Here is a 24,872-nt window from a genome sequence, read left to right as displayed (position 1 = left end):
AGAGCCCCAGGGCTCCCGCCTGGCTGCGGCTTCCACACCCGCTCTCCTGCACGCTGGTCTCCTCTCAGCTCTGAGGGACGAACTAGCAGGAGCACAGACCTTGAAATGATCCTGTGGAGAGATTGCTAATTCTTTTTTTCCCCTCTCTGGAGTTGGGATTTACTAGCATCACTTGACTTTATCATCTCTATTTTACTAAAATTTTGTACAAATGATATTTAGCTCATAAACTAAACAGAAGTAACATTGTTTTTATTTTATGGCTTCTCTGTCGATTCCATGTATCCCTCAAGATCACTAGAGAGCAGGCACTTGGGGCAGGAATTCCTTAGCGTGTGTTTATTCTTATATCCCCAACTGGATTGAAAGTTCTTCAGGGACAGAGGCAATCACCGAGTAAAATGGTTGGCAGCAAGTCATTTTTTAAAGTATTAATGGTAGGCAGCAGTTTTGCTTTAAGAGGTTTTTCTTTGGAGTGTATTTTTGTTTTAAAAAATTAAGTACTCTTGGATATGACAGTGTTCAGAAGCAGCAGCTGGTTTCAACGACTCAGTTTTCTCTGAACTCTTTCTCAACAGATATTTTACACACTTAGGAAGGAATGAATTCTCAAAATTGTAACTCCGTAATTTCATCATCTCCCTCCTCTTTTAGTGGGTGGAGAATCCAAGTCATCACTTAGGATCTCGCAGGTCTAAAGGCTGAACTAGTCTGAAACAAAGGCCCCATTTCACTCGCACTCTCAAAGCTGGCAACTGTCCAATGAAGAGTGGCCATCACGTGGCACGATACGGCCCTGAGGTCATTGGCTATTAACCTTCACCAGCCATTTCCGCTGCTCCTTCTGTATGTGGCAGAATCCTCCCTCAAGTCCACCCAGCATTTGATGGCCCATCAGAAAAAGCATGAGGGCACCAAAATATCAGACAAGTACTCTCCCTCAGTAGGCAAGTTTAGGCACACTTCGTTCAGTTGTTGTTTCATTCCAACTGGCACAAAGAGGAAAAAAAATGTGAGGACTCCTTAAAAGCCTATTTAGCAAGATGAAGTCTCAAAGGCAGTCAGCTTAGATTTAAACCAGTACTGCATCAACAAAAGCTAGATCTGAGGTGTCAACAAAAGGAAGTTGCTCTTATTCCAGAAATAGACCTTAGAAAGGAACTAGCTTGGTGCTAATTAGAGAGAGGCAGGGCGGGCTCGGTTATGCACTGCTTGTTAACGCACCCACCCACCCTGACGCAACTGCTTTAAAAACTGGGAGCTATTTTCTAATAACCCTTTAAAATGCTATTCAGGGCCGGGCACAGTGATTCACACCTGTAATCCTAACACTTTGGGAGGCTGAGGTGGGAAGATCGCTTGAGGCCAGGAGTTCAAGACCAGTGCGGACAACATAGTGAGACATCATCTCTACAAAAAATAGAAAAACTAGCTGGGAATGGTGGTGCACCTACAGACCCAGCTACTAGGGACCCTGAGGCAGGAGGATCACTTGAACCCAGGACTCTGAGGTTGCAGTGAACTATGATGAGAACTGCTATTCAGAGATAAATTTTGCATTTCTGTATAACCAAAAGATGCTCTACAACACAACACCATCAAGTATTTCAATTAAATAATTTTACTGGAAAAAAATTACACTTTGAGCACCAAAGCAGGACGGCTACTTTCAATCAGTTTAGTACATCATGTGCCCAAGAACACAATGCTCAGGGTGGGCCTGGCAGACTGTTCACAACCATCGGGAGCATTCAGGCTGAATGGACCGGGGTCCCACAGTGTTTGTGCCACAAGTCGATGGCCTTGCTCACAATCGCATCCGAGCTGTCCTGGGGAATCTGTGAACAAGTAAACGAGTCTTTGTGAAATTTCAGTGTTTACAACTTCAGTGTCTTCCCTCGTTCACTGTGGCACAGAACTTATTTCCACGGGAGTTTTCAGAAAGTGACAGCATAAAAGCCTTGTTTCACATGCCACCCAAGAACATAGAAAGGAGCTCTGGTGTCAGGCGGCCTGGATTCAAATTCTGTACTGCCCACTAATTGTGTGTCCCTGGGCAGGTTACCTAAGCTACCTGGGTTTCAGATAGATCCCCATCTCTAAAATGGGGGAAATGGTAGCCCAACTTCACAGAGCTGTTAACAGGCTAACATGAGATAACCCATGAAGAGTACTTAGCACAGGCCTGGCACTGTTAGCCACTCATTAATAATGATGATGATTCATTTATTCAACACACATTCATTTAATACTTATTATTTACTAGGCCACTGTTCAAATGTTAATACTATTAGAAAAAAGAATAGATTTGGGATCTTGTGAAAATCATTCAGGCATAAGACTCTTTAATTCTACTTCTTGCCTGGTAAAGGGTATTCTATAATACACAGGGAGGGAAAAGTTGATTTCTTTTAGGGCTTTTTCAACACGCACTAAGTTAATACTTAAGCACATTAACAAACCCAAGTGGGATTACACCAGAGATGGTAACAGAAATGAAAGGGCTTCCACAATCCTCCAAAACATCAGGATTCCTTTTTTGCACTGACAAAAATTACTCATCCTAAAGTGACAGATCTCACCTCTTCCTCTTCCTGACATGCTTGCAGGTAGTTACACAGAGGGTCAGACTGCGGTCCCAAGTGGGCACACTAACGCAAGGGTCTCAGATCATCACCCTCCAAACTATAATCCACACACCAACTTTAAGACAAATTTTTCCAGGGGGAAAAAATGTTCCTTATGATGTAAAAATATACCGTATTATTTATCTGAAATAGGAAAATCTACCATCCTAAGATGATTTCATGTCTAGATTCAAAATCAAGTCAAACGGAACACACTTACGTTTTCCAGAAACTTCGTTATCTTCTCTGTGTTGTTCAGTGCCATTACTTTTATTTTAAAGGTTAATAAAATTTCTACGGCTACAAAAACTAGGATCTTACAGGATCCACTTACAACTTTATCCCAGACCCTACAAAAATAAGGAGATATAATCAAATTACATGAGCTTGAAATTTATGTTTACCTAGACATCTCAAATCACAAAACAAAATCAAATTGCTGCTATTTTATGTATAAGCTTCAAAGAACTATTGTGAAGTAATCATGAAACAACAATAAAATAGATAAGCCATTTGCAATCTATTCTAGACACAATCAGCTTTAGAAGGAAAAACGAAAGTTCACTAAAAATTGCTGCTCTGCAAGTTATCTACCAAATGCACATTCCTGCATGGTGCAAACCGGATATTCTGGGGGAAGAAAAAGAAGGTCCTAAACCAAAGTTTGTATTTTACTAATATGCTACCATGCTAATATAATCATTGCATACTCAGAGACAATAACAAAAGAAGCATATGAAATGACATAAATTCAATTTCATTGCCAGTGACTCTGGGGACAGATTCCTTAAGCTTTTCTAAGGGCTTAAGGAGCCAGTTATTGATCTGCTCCACTCTAAAATAATTATTCTGATAATTCCTGTAACTCTTAAAAGTTGGTATTATACTCTATACACTCAGTTATGTATTATCTTATAATGTTCTCTGTGTATTACCTTTTTCTCAACTACATCATAAAATCTTGGCGAGATGGGGCTGGGACTCAGAAGTACCCATAACACAAGTCTGCCCGTGACTGTAGGAGCTAAGTTTCAATCTCCAATCGTTGACTGCCTTCAGATCCTTTAGAGATGTCACAATGAAACTAAGACATACCAAGATTTCTGCCAGATTAGGTTCTACCACATTTGTGGGAAAGAGGAAATTATGCTTACATAAACTCCTGGAGATTGTTTGAGATGTGATGACATGCAGCATATAACACACTGAAGGCCTTCAATTTTTCTAATTGTATAGTCAATAATAAGCAGGATCATGTGCTACTATGGGAGCTGCTGGAGAATTTAGCTTCAAATTCCCATATTGTCCTAAAGCAAATTTACATTCTGAGAGATGACCACACGAAAGGCCAGGATTCTTCTCTAACTCCAAGCCTTCACTATGTCTTCCAGAGAAATACTTGCCTCTGTAAACTGGATTCAGGCAAACATCCTGCGAAGCACCTCTTAAACCAGAGATCATAAGGAAGTTTAGACACTGCAGAACACGTCTTCAGATGACTCAGCAGTCTGCTATCTTCCAGATTCAAGTACTGTTCAAAAGCCTTTGGCTAAAGATGAAACAGGAAGAGAAATTACTCATTTCCTATGACATAACATCATCTGGTATTATACCCTATGATGAAAAAAATTTACACGCTGAATGCAAGGAAGTGCTAGAAAACAAAACTTCAGAATCATCCAGGTCACTTGAGAGACAGCAGTTTCCTGGGTTAGTACTAACTAAAGTAACAAACTGTCCAGGACTGAGGGGTTTCCCAGGACACGAGACTCTTTCAGTGCTAAAACTAGGAGAGTCTTGGGCAAAAAGGAACAGTTACTCACCCTGATACTAACTGCACTAACCAGATTCAACAGCCTAAGGCAAAAGTCTCAAGCAAAATTCAATTGTTCTGAGGAGCTAAGAAAGACCTATTATATTACTGGTTGGTATAGAGCAGATTACAAACAAAGGGGAAAGAGGAAGGCTAAGACCAAGGAAATAGAGTGGGATTAGAGTGAAGAGAGGGCATTAGGAAGAATGAGACAAAGAGATGGTGAAGAAGAGGGGCTGACCAGTCACTGACCATACACACACTGCCCTGTATTGAGCACCAGCGTGCACCAATGCCAAACCTGGGCTTTAGGACCCAGAAACATTTTCTCAGTAGAGGTGACATTGAACTGACCTCTGTAGAATGGACAGGAGTTAGCCAGGCAAAGAGGGCTCCAGATATTAATTCAGTTTCCCCCTGTCTTTTTCAGGGGATCTCTAACTTTTTTTCTGTTTATTCAACTTCCCTACACTACTCAACTGTTCCTAGAGCTTCTCAAGAACACTGCATACAACCTCCTAAACCGAGAGCATTCTCCAAAGTACAAGTTGCCAAAAGGCTCCTGTCCTTTCACCTCTTGAACCCTATTCTAGAATTTTGGTTGGTTCTGCCAATGAAATATGTGTACTTTTTCCATAAAGTGCCATGACTGAACACACACACACACACACACACACACACACTTTTATATATGTCTCACAGCAAAGAAAATTTCATCCAAATGTCAGTACAAATAATAAACACCATATAGATGAATGAACATTTTAAAACTATTAGTCGCTTTCCTTTATCAGACTATAAACTCATTGAGGCAGGGATCATATCTGTTTTGTTCACTGCTAGTTCTCCAGTACCTAGGACATTATTTGGCATAGTAAGCATTCAATGTATAACTGTTGAGTAAATGAATGTTGTGAATTAATATGAAGTTTTGAAATACATTAATCAACATCTTGATAATTGCTCAATATACATCTTTTTGCCAATGTCTTATTAATTTTTTCTAAATATCTTTTTCTGGTTTACAATATACCATTGTAAGAAATCTTAAAAATACAGGAAAGAATAAAGAAGATATAAAGATCACTTATAATCATACTACCCAATGATAATTACTGGTAATATTTAGGCTGTAGAACATCCATTTGTTTTCTTGCATACACACACACACACTTTCCTTTTATTAGCTGGACTCATACTGAATACACAATTTAGTATTTTGCTTTTTGCTCTCAACAAATTGTGGGCATTTTCCCAGGTTAATAACCTTAAAGGGTTAATATCCCTAAACAAAGACAGCTTCTAAAAATAGCAAAGAAAAAAGCCAAGAACTCTACAGAAAAAAAAAAATGCACATGGGTCTTACCCATATGAAAAGATGGTAAACCTTGTTCATGTGATAATAATAAAATAAATGTAATCTAAAACTAGACTGAGGTATCATTTCTTACCTATCAGAATGGCAAAAATCCAACAGACTGACAACATACCATGTTGGCAAGACTGTAGAGAAACAATCTATTGGGCAGGAGGATGCAAAAGATAAAGAGCTATATGAAAGACATTTTGACAATACCTAGTAAAATAATGTATGCATTTACCCTTCAATCCAGCCAATCTATGTCTAGGAAATCCATCCCAAAAAATATACTGGCAAACATATGAAAAGATGTATGCACAAAGCTGTTCATCTCTAACACCATGCACGATAGCTAAAGACTGGAAACATCCCAAATGGCCAACAATAGAGGACAGGTTGAACAAACTATATTCACAATAGATACTAATCTAAGAAAACTGTGTGAGAATAAACACAATAAAGTAGTATGTAGCCATGAAAAAGAATAAGGAACATCTCTATACACTACTATGGCATGATCTCCAGCACATATCAGGTAAAAACAGCAAGGTGGGAAAAAATGTGTATTGTATGCTACTGCTTAATTTAAGAAAGATGGTGAATTAACATATATATGTATTTATGGTTTTTAATGGAAGGAGATAATATTTACATTGCCTAACATTTTTCATTCTCAGCAAATGGTAGATATGATTTATTATAAACATAATTACATTTTACTGCTAAACATTTAAGTTATTTTCAATATTTCCATCACCTCAAATTCTTACTTTATGGGGAAAATAAAGCGTATCTCATCAACAGAAGGCAAAACCTGACAAAAAGGGGACTTAACCACCCTGAGAAGAATTTATATTAAACTTAGGAAGAGGCTGCTAATAGTGCTTATTAAGGAAAAAAACCTCTCTTTAGGATAGCTTTAAAATTTTTTGGCAACAGCAATGAAAGAAAGCTCCCTTACTTTAATGACTTTCAGGGGTGGGGGACCTGCAGCCTCAAGGCCACCTGTGGCCTTCCAGAGCCCCAAGTGCAGCCCCTTGACCGAATCCAAACTTCATAGGACAAATCCCTTTATTATTAAAAGGATTTCTTCTGTAAAATTTGGATACAGTCAAAAGGCCGCACTCAAGGACTTAGAAGGCCGTATGGGGCCCCAAGGCCACAGGTTCCCCAGAAGTCTTACGTGCCACACACCTGAAGTTGGCCTCTGTTCTCCGTGGCAATAAGAGGCCCTGTCAAAAAGCAGAATTTTGAAAAGCTGGTTAAGGAAGGAAGCTCTGATCCAATCCTAGGAATCAGAGTACTACAGGGTAATTAATACGTCAGCCCTCAGGGGTACCCTTATCTTCTTTTGAAGCTTATCATTGGCCATCATATGCACTTTTCCCTAGAACTATAAAGCAAGTTACACTTTCAGATAACAAATTTATTTGGTCAAACCACAAAAATATGAAAAGATGACAGACAAAATTATAGCAATTCTACTTTAACAAGCTAGGAAGAAGAGATCCACTACACAATAATAAAAAAATTTTGGCCGGGCATGGTGGCTCACGCCTGTAATCCTAGCACTCTGGGAGGCCGAGGTGGGAGGATTGCTCGAGGTCAGGAGTTTGAGACCAGCCTGAGCAAGAGCAAGATCCCATCTCTACTAAAAATAGAAAGAAATGATCTGGACAGCTAAAAATATATAGAAAACAAATTAGCCGGGCATGGTGGCACATGCCTGTAGTCCCAGCTACTCGGGAGGCTGAGGCAGGAGGATCGCTTGAGCCCGGGAGTTTGAGGTTGCTGTGAGCTAGCATGATGCCACGGCACTCTGGCCCGGGGAACAGAGCAAGACTCTGTCTCAAAAAAAAAAAAAAAAAATTTTTTTTAAAGGTTTAACTAAAGAGAAAAGTTTAAGCAAATTACTTGACATCTAAATTAACCACCACCACAAAGAAAATTTAATTTTTCTTATGTATTCTGAAGAATGTTTTTAAAAACTTCATAACCACTCTAAAACTATGTGCTAGGCACTCTAATGCACATACTAAACTAAATCCCTTTTTTGAAGATGAGGAAATTAAGATTTAAGGGACATTAAATATTGTGTTGATACTTATTTCTTTTTTTTTTTTTTTTTTTTGAGACAGAGTCTCGCTTTGTTGCCCGGGCTAGAGTGAGTGCCGTGGCATCAGCCTAGCTCACAGCCACCTCAAACTCCTGGGCTTAAGCAATCCTGCCGCCTCAGCGTCCCGAGTAGCTGGGACTACAGGCATGCGCCACCATGCCCGGCTAATTTTTTCTATATATATTTTAGTTAGCCAGATAATTTCTTTCTATTTTTAGTAGAGACGGGGTCTCGCTCTTGCTCAGGCTGGTCTCGAACTCCTGACCTTGAGTGATCCACCCGCCTCGGCCTCCCAGAGTGCTAGGATTACAGGCGTGAGCCACCGCGCCTGGCCTTAATTCATTTCTAAAAGGAAAAAAGAAAGTTTAAGAATAGCCAAACCATTTAAAAAGAAGGTGGTTCTCAATGAATGACTCTCAACCCTAGCTATGTTTCAGAATTGCCTGGAGCTTTTAAAAAATTAGAATTCCATGGCCCACCCTCAGACATTCTGATTTAATTGGTCTGGGTGGAGGAAAGGTGATAGTAATTTTTAAAAGTCCCAGGTGGTACTAATAGGAACTCAGGACTGAAAACTAGAATTCTTCTGTACTGACTTGGAAAGTTCTCCAAGACATTAAGGTGAAAACAAAAACAAAAACAGAACTGTAGGCGTGTATGTACAGTTTGATGCTATTTATGTGTTTTTAAAAAATCATTTTACACATACATGTAAAAAGAGGCCAGAAGAATGCACACCAAGCTGATGAGAATGTTTATTTCTTAGAAAGAGGGGATTGGGAGGATTGAGGAGGTTGGTACAGATCTAGGGAAACACGGATTCATCTGGATTAATTTCTTTTGAAATCTTTTGAAATTCATCTATTACTTATGTTACCAAAAATAAAGAATGAATTTTTCAAACATAACATAAACTATCAAAATGCTACTGACTCACTCCAGTAAGAAAAGCTAATTACATCACAGTAAAATGGAGACCTCCTGATTTAATTAGGCAACTAACATCATGCTCCATATTTCATGCTTAAATTCTTTTTACTGAAATCAACTAAGTGGATTAAATTTCAAAATCCTAAAAATCAAATTTTATTTATTTGAAATATATAAAAACTACTCTCATAAGTGTTCTTTGATGAAGCTGGAGGGTCTTGCCCACTGCCCTACTGATACCCAACTGCCATAGTCAGAGCAGTGATCCTCAGCACTCACCAGCGTCACCACTGCCCCTCAGCTGACCCCACCCTGTACCAGTTACCACTTTCAGTAGAATTTTCAAATGAAACAACTCAGTAATTTAAGAAAAAAGATAAGATTCAAACGAGGTAAGGGGAACAACTAGAAAAAAAGAGACTGGCAAAGGAAGACTGGCTTAGGCTATGAAGCAAGTGCCATCCAGTCCTCTGGATTTCCAAGCCAGGGTACGGCCGAGACAGCGGCTGCCTGCCTCACACCCACGTGCCCTTCCTTCCGCACTTACAGAATCCCTGTTTTAATAGGAGATCACAATGTGCCAGGCTTTAAAAAAAAAGTCTCCCAGCCTCCACTACAGATGGGGCGGCCAGGTGACACAGTCCTGGCCACAGCTGACCCTTGAACAACTCGGGTTTGAACTATGCAGGTCCACTTAAACATGGATTTTCTTCCTCCTCTGCCACCCTGAGACAGCAAGACCAACCCCTCTTCCTCCTCCTCCTCGGTCTACTCAACGTGAAGATGTCAGGTATGAAGACCTTTATGATGATTCACGTCCATTTAATGAACAGAAAATATATTTTCTCTTCCTGATGATTTTCTTAATGACATTTTCTTTTCTCTAGCTTACTTTATTGTAAGAAAATAGTATGTATTTAATAATACATATAACATATAACATATGTGTTAATCAATTTTTGCATCACTGGTAAGGGTTCCAGTCAACAGTAGGCTATTAGTAAAGTTTTGGGAGAGTCAGAAGTTATATGTGGACTTTCGACTACGTGGGGGATGGGTACCTCTAACCCCTGTGCTGTTCGAAGGTCAGCTGTGTATGCAGAAGGAAAGCCTGCTAAAGAGTGACAGACTTGACCGGCTTGTCCCCTTTACTGCTTTTACCTCTGCCCTTCCCTTCTCTCCTGCCCAAAACACAAATGTCATTAACTGTTGATCTAACAGCCACCTTGCGAGCATCAGAGGAAGGATCATGCCCAAGGATACTGGAGCAAAATGACAGGCGTCTGGAGCACTGTCCACACCATGGCGCTGCAGCACCAGCTCTGGACTGCCTTGCCTTTTGGCTTCTAGTTATATGGGAGAAAACAAAGTTTCTGTTATTTGGGCTTTCCATTATATGCAAACTTAAACCTTAACTAATGCAGAGGGATAATTCTAGATAGAGCCAGTGGATTCTAGACCAGGATAAGGAATGCCATAGAACAGAGCTGGCAAAGTATGGCCTGCAGCAGTGTAAATCCAGCCATGGCCATCCTTTTACGCATTGTCAATGGCCGCCTTCGTGCTACAACGGCAGAGTTGTGTGGTTGCCATAGAGATCATCTGGCCCACCAAGCTGGAAATATTTACTAGCTGGCCTTTTACAGAAAACATTTGTGGAGCTCTACTATAGAGGGTCCACTCATAATTGCTGCAGCACCAAGAGGCAAGAATATTCCCTGAAGCCCCCCAATACCATTGCTCACTCCCCAATAGCCAAAAAAAAAAAAACACAATCCCTCACCAGCTGGGGTAAAAAATCCCGGTACTTGGTATTTAATTGGTTCACAAAGCATCGGATGATCCAGTAACAGTCAACACAATCTTCCACCATCTCTTCCATGGCTTTAGCAATGGCAAGAAACACTTCATCTTCTGGCTCCTGAAAGATTGATAATAAATCTCAAGAGGAAGGCAGTAGAAGAGAGGAATACATATTTCTTCAATAAAAAATGAAACCTTGCCCCCTAAATTTTGCAAAGGCTGTATTAATAAATCAAAGTGGGATCAAAAAGCATAGAGTCCATTACTAAAGAGGAGAGCAAGGATGAGTAACTAGAATCAGTGTTGCCTATGGATGACCAGGTTTCAGGCTGACCACGCAGAGATTCTCTAACGTCTAACATGCAGCCCGTCACAGAGCCAACATAAATCACAAGCAAAGGCACTGACTCTCACCACCCAAAAATGTCCTCAGTGCTAGATGAGAATTTCTTTCAAAAGGACGTAATAAACACATAAACAGTAATTGGCAACATTAGTCAGTACTGTAATTTGCAAATACTGAAGGACTCCAAATTTCAAAGCATTCATGCACACCTTTAGAATGCTGTTCTATCTTTAATCATCTAAAAAGTTAAAATGTCCCTAGAATCAGAATTTAAGGAATCAAAAGAATGGCATTTCTCAAACCTTGTGTCAATACTAAGAATATGAAAGTAAACCCTCAAATAAATTTCAACAGAAAAATCTTATATAGCCGGGCGTGGTGGCTCACGCCTGTAATCCTAGCACTCTGGGAGGCCGAGGTGGGCGGATCGTTTGAGCTCAGGAGTTCGAGACCAGCCTGAGCAAGAGCGAGACCCCATCTCTACTAAAAATAGAAAGAAATTATATGGACAGCTAAAAATATATATAGAAAAAATTAGCCGGGCATGGTGGCTCATGCCTGTAGTCCCAGCTACTCGGGAGGCTGAGACAGGAGGATCGCTTGAGCCCAGGAGTTTGAGGTTGCTGTGAGCTAGGCTGACGCCACGGCACTCACTCACGGCACTCACTCTAGCCTGGGCAACAGAGTGAGACTCTGTCTCAAAAAAAAAAAAAAAAAAAGAAAAATCTTATATAAACTGGAACCTTATTTGAAAATCTATTTTGTTTTGAAACACCACATCATATAAAGATTTACATTTTCATCTAGGATTTAACAGCTGAAAGATCTTAATGTTAAAAAGAAACTTAAAAAGTATCTTTCTATTCCCCTAAAAAGTCTCAAGTTAAATCAAAATTCCTATTTTAATAAAATAGTTCATTCTTAGGCCTTCTTTCAACTTGTTATTAATATTAATAACATATTCTATGAAATGTCAAGAATAACAGAGTTAGAAGCGCAGAAAGTAAATTCCCTCAAGCATTTTATTAATGTATCAGAGGAGGATAGAAAATAAGAAACGTTGGAAGAAAAGGGAAAGGAAAGTCTCTTTACTTGGACTCCCACACAGTACTGGGCAGTGTGCTCAGTGCCCCTGAATGTGACATGTCACTGACCGCTCGGGGCCACTCTGACAGGTCAAGGGAAAAGGACCCTGTCCTTCAGCCTCTACCTTCCTGGCCCTGTGCAGAGCACTGCCGCACACTCTTATTAACAGATTAAAAAAAAAAAAAAGGCGAAGTGGGTGCTATGGTGTGAATTCCTATCTCCTCCAAAACTCATGTGGAAACTTAATCCTCAATGTGGCAGTATCGAGAAGTGGGGCCTTTAATAGGTGATTTGGTCATGAGGGCTCTGTCTTCATGAATGGATTAATCCATCCCTGGATTAATGGGTTAATAGATTAATGAGTTATCATGGGAGGGGAACTAGGGGCTTCATAAGAGAGGAAGAGAGACCTGAGCTGGCATGTTAGCATGTTTGTGCCCCTTGACATGTGATGCTCTCCACCACCTTGGGACTCTGTGGAGCAGTGGTCCCCAACCTTTTTGGCACCAGGGATCGGTTTCATGGAAGACAATTTTTCCACAGACGGGGTGGGAGTGGTTTCGAGATGATTCAAGTGCATTACGTTTATTGCACATTTTATTTCTACTGTTATCACATTGTAATATATAATGAAATAATTATGCAACTCACCATAATGCAGAATCTAATGCTGCCGCTGAACTGACAGGAGGTGGAGCTCAGACAGTGATGCGAGCAATGGGGAGCGGCTATAAATACAGATGAAGCTCCACTCGCTCACCTGTTGCTCACCTCCTGCTGTGTGGCCTGGTTCCTAACAGGCCATAGACCAGTACTGGTCCTCGGCCCAGGGATTGGGGAGCACAGCTGTAGAGAGTCCCCACCAGCAAGAAGTCTCTTACCAGGTGTAGCCCCCTTGACCTTGGACTTCTTAGCCTCCAGAACCTTATGAAATAAATCTTTTTCTTTATAAATATCCCAGTTTCAGATAGTCTGTCATAAGCAACTGAAAATGAACTAATAGAGTGGGGCTTGGTGACTGGGCAGACATGTGGAGGCAGAGCCCAAACACACACCCAGACAGCATGTCTGCCCGACACTGCAGTAAAGGTCTCTGGTCTCAGAGCATGAACATACTGAGTAGTGGGTAACGTGGAAGCTATCATCCACCATTTAGATTTCTTGAACTAACAGATTATCTAACCTAATTTAACATGTAATTTAAGAACTTGTGTAACTTCATTTTGCCAATGATAAGTGAAATTTAAAGGAGATTGTTTAAATTATTGCAATTATTTTTTTAGGGACCTTCTCTCTCTCTTGATAGACTTAATAAAAGTGGATGGCCTTTATTATCTCTAAGTTATCTCGAAGGTCCGTGGGTACCACGTCATTAACTTAAAAAAACAAAAACACTAAAGAATAAGTTAATGCCAAATGTGCAATTAAAATAATTTTGTAGACTAGCAAAGCTTTCAAGCAAATCCATGTTTGAACAATTCACTGTTTTAAACAAACAAATAAAACCTTTATTAAAATATCTAGAGAGAATTGCAATAAAATAGCCAAAGCCCGAGGGCTATAATCATTCCTTTGCCTGACCTCCTTCTCCTCCCCCTTTCTTCCTTTTACAAGCAATAAGCAGTCCAAGTAACTGGAGTGAGGAGTTTGCTAATGATGAAGTTAAAAAAGCAGTCTGAGGCCTGGGGCTGACGCAGAGGAGGAAGTTAAGGTCAAGGGAGGTTGAGGAGGAAGAGAGGTCAGGGCTGAGCAGTGGCCTGGGACCACAAGGAGACCAAGTGGGCCTGCAGGACAGGACCAGAGCTGGCTGGCAGTGCTGGTCACATACAGGGGAATCAGTGTGTGGACAGAGGAAAATGGGAGCCTTTTCGTATTTGTAACTGTCAGAGAAGGGAACTGTAAACGTGCAAAGGGTGTAGGCTAGAAGGAACTTGGGATACTGGATTGGAACTGGAGTAATTAGTGTGAACTCAGGGTTTGTAGTACACAGAGATAAACTGATATATAAAAATATATAGATGTGTATGTATACAGACATATATTTTCTAGCTCTGCCTGCCGAGAGGACCTAGAGGCAATGATAGCCCATGAACAATGAGCATATCTAGTGCCCGGTTCTGGGTTCTAGAAACCACACTCCATTCCAAAAATAAATGGCTGATTCCAGGACTGCAACATGGAAAGTGCATGGTGAGCCTGAACCATCCTGTTGGGCCAGAAAGTCAGGAAACATTCAAAATGATAGGCACTTGTGAAAAAGACACAGGCATCACCTGGAAGGGGCCCCCATTGGCCAAATCTGGAACAATCTGTACATCAAAAGAAATAATAGTAATGAATGATAAGCCACTGAATAAAAACAAAATCCATAAACTCACATTGATATAAATCAGTAAATGAAGGAGAAGGGAAAACTTTTCCTCATAGAAGAATGCCAACCAACAAATGCAGAAGGAATGAAGAGGTAGAAAATCACCACTTGGCAACCAGCATAGTAAAAATTGTTTTAGGCAAGAGTCATTAGTGGATGGATATTTATAAGTCTCAAAGTACCTCCCCACAAGTTACTTATTAATCACAAAGAGGAAAACAGTAATCTTAACAGTGGAGAAACCCGGCAGACACCACCTTAATCAAGTGATCAATGTTAACAGCAACAGTAATGAGTATCATACTTCCATGGTATTCTTGCCAATAATGTATGACCAGATTTTAACCAATGAGGAAATATCAGACAAACCCAGATTGTTTGGCCAGCAGTCTTCAAAAGTATCAAGGTCATAAAAGACAAAGAAGGACTAAGGAACTGTTCCAGATTAAGACATGGCAACTAAATGTTGACGTGTTATTTGGGATTAGACCCTAGATCAGAAGAAGGGCATCAGTGGGACCATCAGCAAATTTCCAATAAGGTCTAAGGATTAGGTCTTAGTATTCTATCAATGCTAATTTTCTGGTTTTAATCATTATATTACGGTTATGTAAGGTATAATATTTGAGGACGTTGGGTGAAAGTATATAGGAACACTGTACTATTTTTGCAAATTTTTCCTTTTTTCCCCCCTAGGAATACAGTGGCACAATCATAGCTCACTGCAGCCTCAAACCCCTGGGCTCAAGCGATCCTTCTGCCTCAGCCTCCCAAGTAGCTGGGACTACGGCACGTGCCACCATGTCTGGCTAATTTTTCTATTTTTTATAGAGACTGCATCTCACTATGTTGCCCAGGCTGGTCTCAAACTCCTAGCCTCAAGTGATCCTCCCACCTACACCTCCCAAAGTGCTGGGATTATAGTCATGAGCCACTGTGCCCAGACCTGCAACTTTTTTTTATGTTCAAGGTTATTTAAAACTGAAAAGTTAAAACATAAAAATTTTTTAGAACTCATCAAATGGTAAAACTCATGGGTAAAATTTAATAAGGAATAGAATATTTACACAGTAGTTTTAAAGTGTATCCCCACAAAGGGAAATAGTAATTACAAACGGAAAAATAATAACTTTCCAGTGGAAAACCCCAGCAGACACCACCCTCACCAACTGATCAAAGTTAACATTACCTCTCATGGGACAAATGCACACTATGTGCCTCCTGATACGATACACTGAGAAGAACACAGCATCACCTGTGTGGTACCCCTGCCAAAAATGAATAACCTGGATCCTATGAGGAGCAAGCACCAGAAAAACCTAAATTGAGAGGCTTTCTACAAAATAACTAACACCCCTCAAAAATGTCAAGGGCATGAAAGATAAAAGATAGATGAATGGTCCCAGAGTGAAGGAGACTAAAGCAACCTGATAACTCAATGCAATCCCTAATTCAGGATCCAATCCTCACCTAGAAATTTGATTATTTATTTGTGATAAAGAGCATTATTGGGACAACTGATCAAATCTGAATGGAGCCTACAGATTAGATGTTAATATTGTATCAATGTTAACTTCTTGGGTTTCATGACTGTTCTGTGGTTACCCACAGCGGTGTCCTTATTTTAGGAAGTATACACTGAAAGAATCTGAGGCAATGGGGCATCTTATTCTCAAATAGTTTAGAAAAAAATGTGTACATATATAGGAAAAATGACAAAGCAAATATCCTAACATGTTAACATGGGAAAATCTGAGAAAAACGGTATATGGGAAATCTTAGCAATATTCTTGCAACTTTTCTCGAAGTTTGAAATTTTAAACTTTTTAAAAAACAAAAAATAAGATAGACTGGGTCACAATGCACAGGGCCCTTTTTGAGGCCGAAGTGAGAGGATCACTTGAGGCCCAGAGTTTGAGACCAGCCTGGGCAACACAGCAAGACCCCGTCTCTAAAAAAAAAAAAAATACCATAATAAGTTTAAAAGAATGGAAATCATACAATGTCTGCTCTTAGACCACAGTGGTATTACACTAGAAATCAAAAGATAACTGGGACATCCCAGAATGCATAGGGATTAAGCAACATACTTCTAAATAACATATGGGTCAAAGAAGACATTTAAAATTTCAAGAGAAATTTTTAAAACACTTCAAATTAAATGAAAATAAAAACACAACTTATCAAGATTTGTGGGATGCAAAGAAAAGAGAGCTTAGAGGGAAATGTATAGCACTGAATGCATATATAGGAGAAGAGGAAAGATCTAAAACTAATCATCTAAGTTCCCACCTTTGGAACCCAGAAAAAGAAGAGGAAATAAATTCAAAGCAAAAGAAAAGTTACAATATTTTTAAGGGAACAAAAATAAAGTAAAAGTTACAGCAGTTGGATTTTTCAAATGAATATCGTTAGCTTAATAGTTCTCAGAACAAAGAGGTACCCAAAATAAACACGAAAAACACAACACCCTGAAACAGTATCCTTGCTTAAGGGCATGCAAAGGTGACTCCTCTCTGAAATGGGGAGATACTGATGTTTCAGAAATGATCAATCAAAGGCAAACTAAAGCAAGGAAACTGCGTTTTAAAAATAAAGTAGTACTGTATATTTTGGAGTTGGTAAAATCAGGGGTATTTGATGTTCTCAGCACAAAAACATATGTTGGTGAGGTGATGCCTATGGTCATTAGCTTGACTGACATATTCTACAATGTATACACAGATCAAAACATCACATTGTAACCCATAAGTACACCCAATTATTAACATTATGTATGAAATAAAAATAAGTTAGAAAATTAAAAAAAAAAAAAAACCATACAGGGCCATGGATGCCAGGTGACGCACTGCTTTTACTCTGTTGACAATGGAGAGACAGCCACCAAAGTTTCTACAGTAAAACACGATCCAATCAAAGCCTGGCAAGATGGGACAGTCAAGACTCGAGCTAAGTGTCAATCAAAAGCGACCACTAACCAGTGGAAAAGAGGGACTTCGAGGTAACTTCCCAGACTCCAGCTGATACATCCGGAGATAGACTTCGACCTGGGGTGTGGCATCACTGACAAAGCGAACGACTTTCAGAGCATGAAGCACGTCAGAGAACTGGTCCTTGCGATACCTCATCACCTTGGCATGGGATTCGTGGTGAGGAGGCAGGATCCCTACACAGAGAACCAGGGGAAAAAGGGCAAAAAACCTGAGACATCAACCCCTCCTCTATGAAAGAGACTCCTGTGAGAAACAGCCCATCACAATGAGATTAGAATTCACACAAATGTTTAATTACCATAGAGTCTCTTTTAGAAATTCTTACTATAAAGCAATCTGAAATGTTGAATACTATCAATATTTGAATGGTGATACATCGCTGATATTAAAGAGGAATGAAGTGGCATCACAAAACCCCTTGAATAAGTATGCCACATACATTCAAGACAATAACTGCATCAATTATAATAATGGCTTAACTCAATTTATGGCTGTCAGCCTCAGGACACCTGTAGCTCCAAAAGGCCTCCAGTCTTTGCACGTGGCCCCTACATCTCAGAATCACCAACAGTTCATTGAAGGCTTCTCTTCCCCAACAGTTAAAACTTGCTCACAAAGTATCCTATCCTCATGGCCACAGAAGTCTCTAATCTTCACTGATGAAGTCACTCACTGTACGTGACATTTCTATGACATTTTAAGCTCATTACCCATTTAAATATGGTGTCACGTCTGTTTTACAAACAAGTGGCTTTCAGAAAACATACTGGAAAGACTGTATGGAAAGCTGGACAGGCCATCAGTAACCCTGGGTTCTAGTCTCAAACCTGACAACACCAGGGACCTCACAAATGTGTTAGTCTCTCTGGACAGGAGTTTCCTCAGATGACAGAGGCAGGAAATGGGAGAGACAAGCATTCCACTAAATGTTTTCTGTAGAATGCTGGCCCCAAGAGTCTCCATGAGAAAAAGATGGCATGGTCAAACAGATTTGAAAAATGGTGATAATGAATTTTCAAGGCTCTAAGTTAGGCCGGGCGCGGTGGCTCACGCCTGTAATCCTAGCACTCTGGGAGGCCGAGGCGGGTGGATTGCTCAAGGTCAGGAGTTCGAGACCAGCCTGAGCGAGACCCCGTCTCTACTAAAAATAGAAAGACATTATATGGACACCTAAAAATCTATATAGAAAAAATTAGCCGGGCATAGTGGCGCATGCCTGTAGTCCCAGCTACTCGGGAGGCTGAGGCAGTAGGATCGCTTAAGCCCAGGAGTTTGAGGTTGCTGTGAGCTAAGCTGACGCCACGGCACTCACTCTAGCCTGGGCAACAAAGTGAGACTCTGTCTCAACAAAAAAAAAAAAAAAAAAAAGGCTCTAAGTTATGCTATAAAGAAAAACATTTTACTTTATTTACTCCAGCTTCATTAAGCTTAATGAGGCTGTACAGACGGACAGACTCTGGAGCAAAGGTCCTGGGTTTCAATTCTAGCTTTATAACTAACAGGCTGGGTGACCTTTAGCAATTTACCTGATCTCCCTATGTCTTAACTTCCCCATCTGAAAAATGGGAATAACAACACCTAATCTTACACAGCTGTTGTGATGAGTAAACAAATCAATATACACAAAGCACTCAGAAGAGGACCTGCATACACTACACTAGTATTAATATAAGTGTTAGCTAGTACATTTGACTATGAATCCCTCTTTGGTGTAAAACACCACAGATCCACTATGCTAAAGAACACCCTGGCAAACAACAGATGAGCTCAAGTCTCTAGCCAACATGATGCCACATTAATTTTAGAATCAAAACTTGCTTAAACGTTCTTTTTCCTGGCATAGATCTCTACTCACTTTAGCTATGGGCTGTGTGACCAGGCTTCCAGAAAAGCCAAGGGAACACACACTAAAGTGTCTTCTACATCTGGGCTAATATAGATTAAATGGCTGTGGTTGAACTTTCATCACACTACTAGAGGCAGCATAGTGCTTCCCATGTTAAACTTTACACCTGTTCTCTAGAGTAGGTCCTAAAATGTCCCTTTCTGATATTCACCTAAAACGGAGGCAGGCATCCCTGAGTAATCAAAAGCCTGTGCTAAAAAGAGTCAGGCTGTATCCCACACAGTGTGACAGCTATAAATTTCCAGTGTCTTACAACTACCTCAAAAAATAATGGCAACTTACGTGATAAAAAAAGGTAAGAAACATAGAGGTGATGAACAAGTCAGATAGGCCTTAGCACTCAGGACGTGCCGCAAAGCACAACTGCACATCACCTGCTAATACACTGGAGTTATTAATAAGACACAGTACTTCCCAGCAGAAATAGACACTGCTGACATTACCACATAAAATGTACCCCTGGAAGGCATTTATTTTGATGGCCACTGAAAACAGTAAGATTTAAGAAAAAAAATGCTCTGGGAAAAACAAAAACAGTTGTCAACACTTCTCTAAATTGTAAGTGCACGAAGAATGCCAAGATGCACAACAAAACAGCCATTGTGCAGTGCTTTCTAGTACAGCTTGTAGTCCCTTGCTGCCTCCATATTATAAAACATAATCAGATTCAGGACTGCAAACTTCTCAAGTACTGAAATGTACTACATTTTGCAAAAAAAAAATGAGGTCCATAATCTACCCTACCTTTAAATGAGTCCTACAACTTACACTCAAATCCCAGCTCTGGCTCACACAGGCTATAAGGCCTTGGGCAAGTTACTTGGCTTCACAGAATCTTTTTCCCCATCTATAAAATTAGCATATTGATACCTACCTCACGGGGGAATTCCAGGATTACTCTATATAATTAATGTAAACTACTCAGCCTAGTGTCAGGCATACAAGGATCTCCTATAAACAGCAGTAGTAGTTCACATTCCTCATAGAGTTTCATCCTCATCACTATCCTACAGCTAATTGTTTGAAAAATTTAAGAAAGTAAAGAAGGGTGGTAAGGGATGGGCATTATATGCTTCAGCAGGCTCAGCAATGATAGGGAAAAAAATCTTGAGTTCAAACGGGATGCTGCCAGTTACTTGAGGCACCTGATTCACTTTTTCTTCCACAGAAACTAAGCAAGATTAGTTTTCCTCCTCATTCACAAAATGAGGTCCACCATCTCGCCACTGGAATTTATTTATTCACACTTCCAGGGAGCGAAAACGCTCCAATCCTTTTTTGACTCTGATAGCCCTCATTAGGAAGTTATACCTCTACAGCTGAGAATCACAAAATCTTACAAATTTAGGGCAAAAACCTAGGAGTAATTTAGGTAATAACCTCATCTTATACATGCAAAAAATGAGCCCTCGAAGGGCCTTCCTCCAGGTTACCCAGCTGATGGCAAAGCCTAGACCAGTTCTTTCTTCCAGTCCAATGCTCTTCCCACACCTTGTCTTAGGAATACGTTATTTCCTCCTCTATCATTAATATACTAACACCCCTATGTAATACTTAATAAACTGCTGCTGAAGTCAGCTCCTTAAAGGATTTCATAGTGAGCAGAAATTGAGTCACTACCTCAGGAAGACCCAATATTCAGTAAAGGGCCTAAACAAATCCTCCTGTTTTCTGACTGGTAAGATGACAAATGATCCCCTTATTCAATATTTTTGAAGATAAATCTTCCAACTCCTGGGTCTCATACCTAAAAGCACCTTCCATACCAATGCACGGTACATGGACGGGAGAGGGAACCTCTGACTAAAAGTACAAAGTTTCTCAACATCTAGAGGAAGAAAAAAACAATTAGTTAGAAGCTTTTCATGCTGATCACAGTATGTAAATGCGCACTTCATTTCCTAAAACTGAAAGTATAGATAAGACACTTCTTCAGGGGAAGTCTACCTTATGGTCAGCAAATTAAGGAAAGACAATACTAATATGATTTGTAGCCCAGGTCTACTGCCAACCAAGTTATTTAAAAACAATTAATATTTTACAGCATAGAATATGGATTTTGCATGTATTACTACATTCCCTGTAACATTAGCAGTAGTTACTATACGATTTATTTCATTTAATCTACACTGCAAGCCTGTTGGGTAGTTATTGTTCTAAAGATGCAGAAACTGAAGCTCAAAGCAGTTAAATGACTTGACCAAGTCAAAATAGCTAGGAAGTGGCATAGTCAGCCCTCAAATCCCCACATTTTCCAATAAATTACACTTAGTTCCCTGATCCTCAATGCCTCTACTTACCAAAGGAGAATAGTAATACCAGACATACTAAAGCATAGACTATATAGTGAGGATCAAAGATCAGGTGGGAAATGTTTTTGAAACTTTAAAATAAACTATTATTTTAAACTATGGCTCAGTTTATTTTACTTTGGTTAACAACAGACCTTACTATTTCTGGCTTAAAATAAACTAAAATATCAATATACAATGCAGTCTTAGTATTTCAATAAGGAAAATCATGACAAGAGTTATTGCAACTTTACTAAGAAGTGCCAGGCGCAGTGGCTCACGCCTGTAATCCTAGCACTCTGGGAGGCTGAGGCGGGAGGATTGCTTGAGGTCAGGAGTTTGAGACCAGCCTGAGCAAGAGCGAGACCCTGTCTCTACTATAAACATAAAGAAATTAGCTGGACAACTAAAAATAGAAAAAATTAGCCAGGCATGGTGGCGCACGTCTGTAGTCCCAGCTATCCAGGAGGCTGAGGCAGGAGGATCTCTTGAGCCCAGGAGTTTGAGGTTGCTGTGAGCTAGGCTGACGCCACAGCATTCCAGCCCAGGCAAGAGAGTGAGACGCTGTCCTCCCCCACCAAAAAAAAAAAAAAAAAAGTTTACTAAAAAGCTATAATGACACATCTGAAAATAAAGGGAAAAATACAGGCTTAATAAAAGAAAAAATATTACTAACTTCTCAAGTGGCCTTTCAAAAACTTCTGACTCTCAGTGAAACACAAAATTGAAAATCTATACCTTTTCTCAAAATATACCATTCTGCTGTCATCATGTCCCTAAAAAATAGAGCAAGTAACAAATACCTCTGGATGTCTCTTAAGGTGATATTTACTCCAGAACATCCAAGATGACTGAAAAGCAATGAGCTTAGTTAAACTTATGAAACTCACCCAGGCGATCATCTTTTAGGAGAATTTCTAATGATTTCTTTTCTTCAACTCCACGAAACCCCACTTTCTCATAATATACTGAACGAAAGTTTCTCTGAGAGTCCTCAGTCATGTTGCATTCTTGGAGGGAAGAAGGAGAGAGAAAGGGAGAGAAGGAAGAGGGGAAAAGTGAGCCTAGAAACAAAGAATAAAGAATTAGAAACATTTTCAATAATTTTCTCCACTTTTTCAATAAATCTGATATGCCTAATAAACTGCCCTTATAGGGCTCAATATTAAATCTCTTCTTTTACACAACTCCAGAACTACTTCACCTATGCACCTTAGTCAAAAACCAAGATATATGTCAAAAGTCCTCTGAGCTGCTCAAACAGATGCAACAATGTTTATGCATTAGGATTCCTATTTTACTTATGAGGATGCCTGGCACAATGGAATTGTGTAGTCATTATAAATGTGCAAAGAAAAAAAAATCGAGAAATGGGAAGCGGTGCAAAAAATGCCATGGAAAAGGGTTACCAAACAGTATATGCTATGATTCTGTTTTTGTTTTTACAAATATTATACTTTAAAAAATTAAAACTATATTCCAAAATGACAGCAATGGTTATCTTTAGGTAGTAGGATTCCAGATACTTTTCTCTTTTGTTTTGTGTTTTCGAAAATGGGCATTTTGTAAAATGAAAAATTATATAAAAGTAAAAAGCCACAAGTCCTTCAGTTATTTTTCTTTTAAACACAATTCTATCAAATGTAGTTGTCAAAATTCAAAACCCACAACAGATAAATGGCATTCAGTAATAACCAGAAGCGGGTAAGGAATATAGCCGGTTGACAGTGACAACAGAGTTGAAGAGAGGGACACGATTTAAAATTTGGCATGAGAACTCAAAAAGCTCAGTGGTCTCAGATTCTTTCACAATAACCCTCATAATATTGACTGTAAATCAAGAAAAGATGAAATTAAGTTGGCATTTCAAGAACAGTCAAAAGAGGTAACCCATTTTCCCAAAAGTATTATTGCACTGCCTCGCTCAAATGCTTAGTGTCCGTGCAAAAGAGAGTAAATTCTCAGGTATTAAAAAATCCTGAGACGTCCCCAATGACCAGGAGAGGGTTTTTTCCTTATTGAAAAGATACCCTCTGAACCGATTCAGTCACAGGAAAGACTAGGATTCGTTCAGGAAAAGGAATTCTTAAGGGCGCTGAGCTTTCAGGACCAGATGTTTAAAAAAAAATTTTTTTGAAGCATTAAAACCCAAAACGAGTTTGGGAATTTTTTAAAAAGCATCCAAACATCTGCACAGCAATATGGTCCCTGTCGTCTAAAGACACTCATTCTCAGATTGCACCACTGTTGCAAAGGAGTCCTCCTGGAGGAAATACTGTAAATTCTATCTCCTGCCCATGAGCGTCCACTTGATGGGAAAAGTAGAAACACCTTGGTCCAAGACCCCTGGTCCCCTTCTCCTTATTGTGTATGCTTCACCTCTAGCAGTGGAAACACACCCGGGTCGAGACTAAGCGGTCCGGGGGAGGCAGAAGAAACCAGGCCCGGTGCGCCGACCGACCGGCGGGCAGGCGGGCGCCGTGGAGGTGCGGCCGCGCGGCGGCGGTTCCTCCAGGTGGGAGGGACGACGGGGGGGCTCCCTCGCGCGCCCGGCCGGCCCGGAGACACAACCCCGCCGCTGCTGCAGCCGCCGGAGCCGCCGGACGTGACGTCAGCTCTAGGTCGAGCGAGCGCGTGCGCAGAGGGCGTGCGCAGAAGCTCCACCCACACCCCGGGCCGTAAGGCCTTGGGCGCTGAGAACCCGACTTGGGAAACTGCAGGGAGCGCCCCGGGGCTAGTTTCTCCAGCCGCAAGGCGGATTTTCTCCATGCACCCCGCCCCCAGCACCGGTCCCCATCGTTCAGCCCAAACCCATTCCTGGTCTAGAGAATGTCGGGACCACTTACCCCCGCAGTCCTGGCGGTGCGTGCCTGGGTTGCTCTCTTTCTCTCGCCCTCGAGCCTCCTGCTCGCAGGAACCGCCAAGGCCTGGGGCAGTACTTCTCAAGCCACCTCTGGTGCAGGACCCGGACTTAGCTTTTATTTTCTTTTTTAACCCCCGTGGGTATGTGGGAATAAATGAAGGCCATCCAAAGGGGAAAAGCAAAGGCTGTTTATTCAGAGCTTGCCATAGCAGGGAGTCAACCTCCACCACTTGCATTTTGGCAGCGACTCAGCTTTAGAGTGGAACACGGAGAGGCTCCAGCTGTGCGCTGCTGCGGGCTGTGGGTGAAGAAGCTTGAAGCTACTAACTTTGTCCTGGGTGTCAAAGAAAAAAATCCAGGCCGGGCG

The 24,872-nt window shown here is 40.6% G+C and overlaps 1 protein-coding gene across 2 annotated transcripts; it reads right to left on the bottom strand.

The window, feature by feature from the left end:
• Positions 1-1,605: 1,605 nt before the first annotated feature.
• TBC1D7 (TBC1 domain family member 7) lies at positions 1,606-24,248 on the bottom strand. 2 transcript variants are annotated; one of them, XM_069493199.1, is made up of 8 exons: positions 24,022-24,248; positions 22,533-22,652; positions 21,099-21,179; positions 17,431-17,618; positions 10,630-10,767; positions 4,031-4,176; positions 2,848-2,977; positions 1,606-1,838 (listed from the first exon to the last, which is right to left on the bottom strand). In XM_069493199.1, exons 2-8 carry the CDS (start codon positions 22,642-22,644, stop codon positions 1,752-1,754), a joined length of 882 nt encoding a protein of 293 aa, XP_069349300.1. In that variant the 5' UTR covers positions 22,645-22,652; positions 24,022-24,248; the 3' UTR covers positions 1,606-1,751. The 2 variants fall into 2 exon arrangements, with proteins under 2 accessions (XP_069349300.1, XP_069349301.1); XM_069493200.1 differs by having other exon boundaries at positions 24,042-24,248.
• Between the last annotated feature and the right edge of the window lie 624 nt (positions 24,249-24,872).

This window comes from Eulemur rufifrons, chromosome 18 (genome assembly GCF_041146395.1).
Source record: "Eulemur rufifrons isolate Redbay chromosome 18, OSU_ERuf_1, whole genome shotgun sequence".
NCBI classification, from domain to species: domain Eukaryota; kingdom Metazoa; phylum Chordata; class Mammalia; order Primates; family Lemuridae; genus Eulemur; species Eulemur rufifrons.
The sequence above is the reverse complement of the archived record's forward strand: the minus strand, read 5'-3'. Positions and strand labels throughout refer to the sequence as shown.

Coding starts and splice junctions, on each gene's coding strand:
- TBC1D7 (XM_069493199.1), bottom strand. CDS start 22,644: ATGACTGAGGACTCTCAGAGAAACTTTCGTTCAGTATATTATGAGAAA. Junction 21,180..22,532: donor CCTAAAAGATGATCGCCTGG/GTGAGTTTCATA, acceptor TTCTTCCTCTAG/ATGTTGAGAAACTTTGTACT. Junction 4,177..10,629: donor GGGATTTTTTACCCCAGCTG/GTGAGGGATTGT, acceptor TTTCATCTTTAG/CCAAAGGCTTTTGAACAGTA.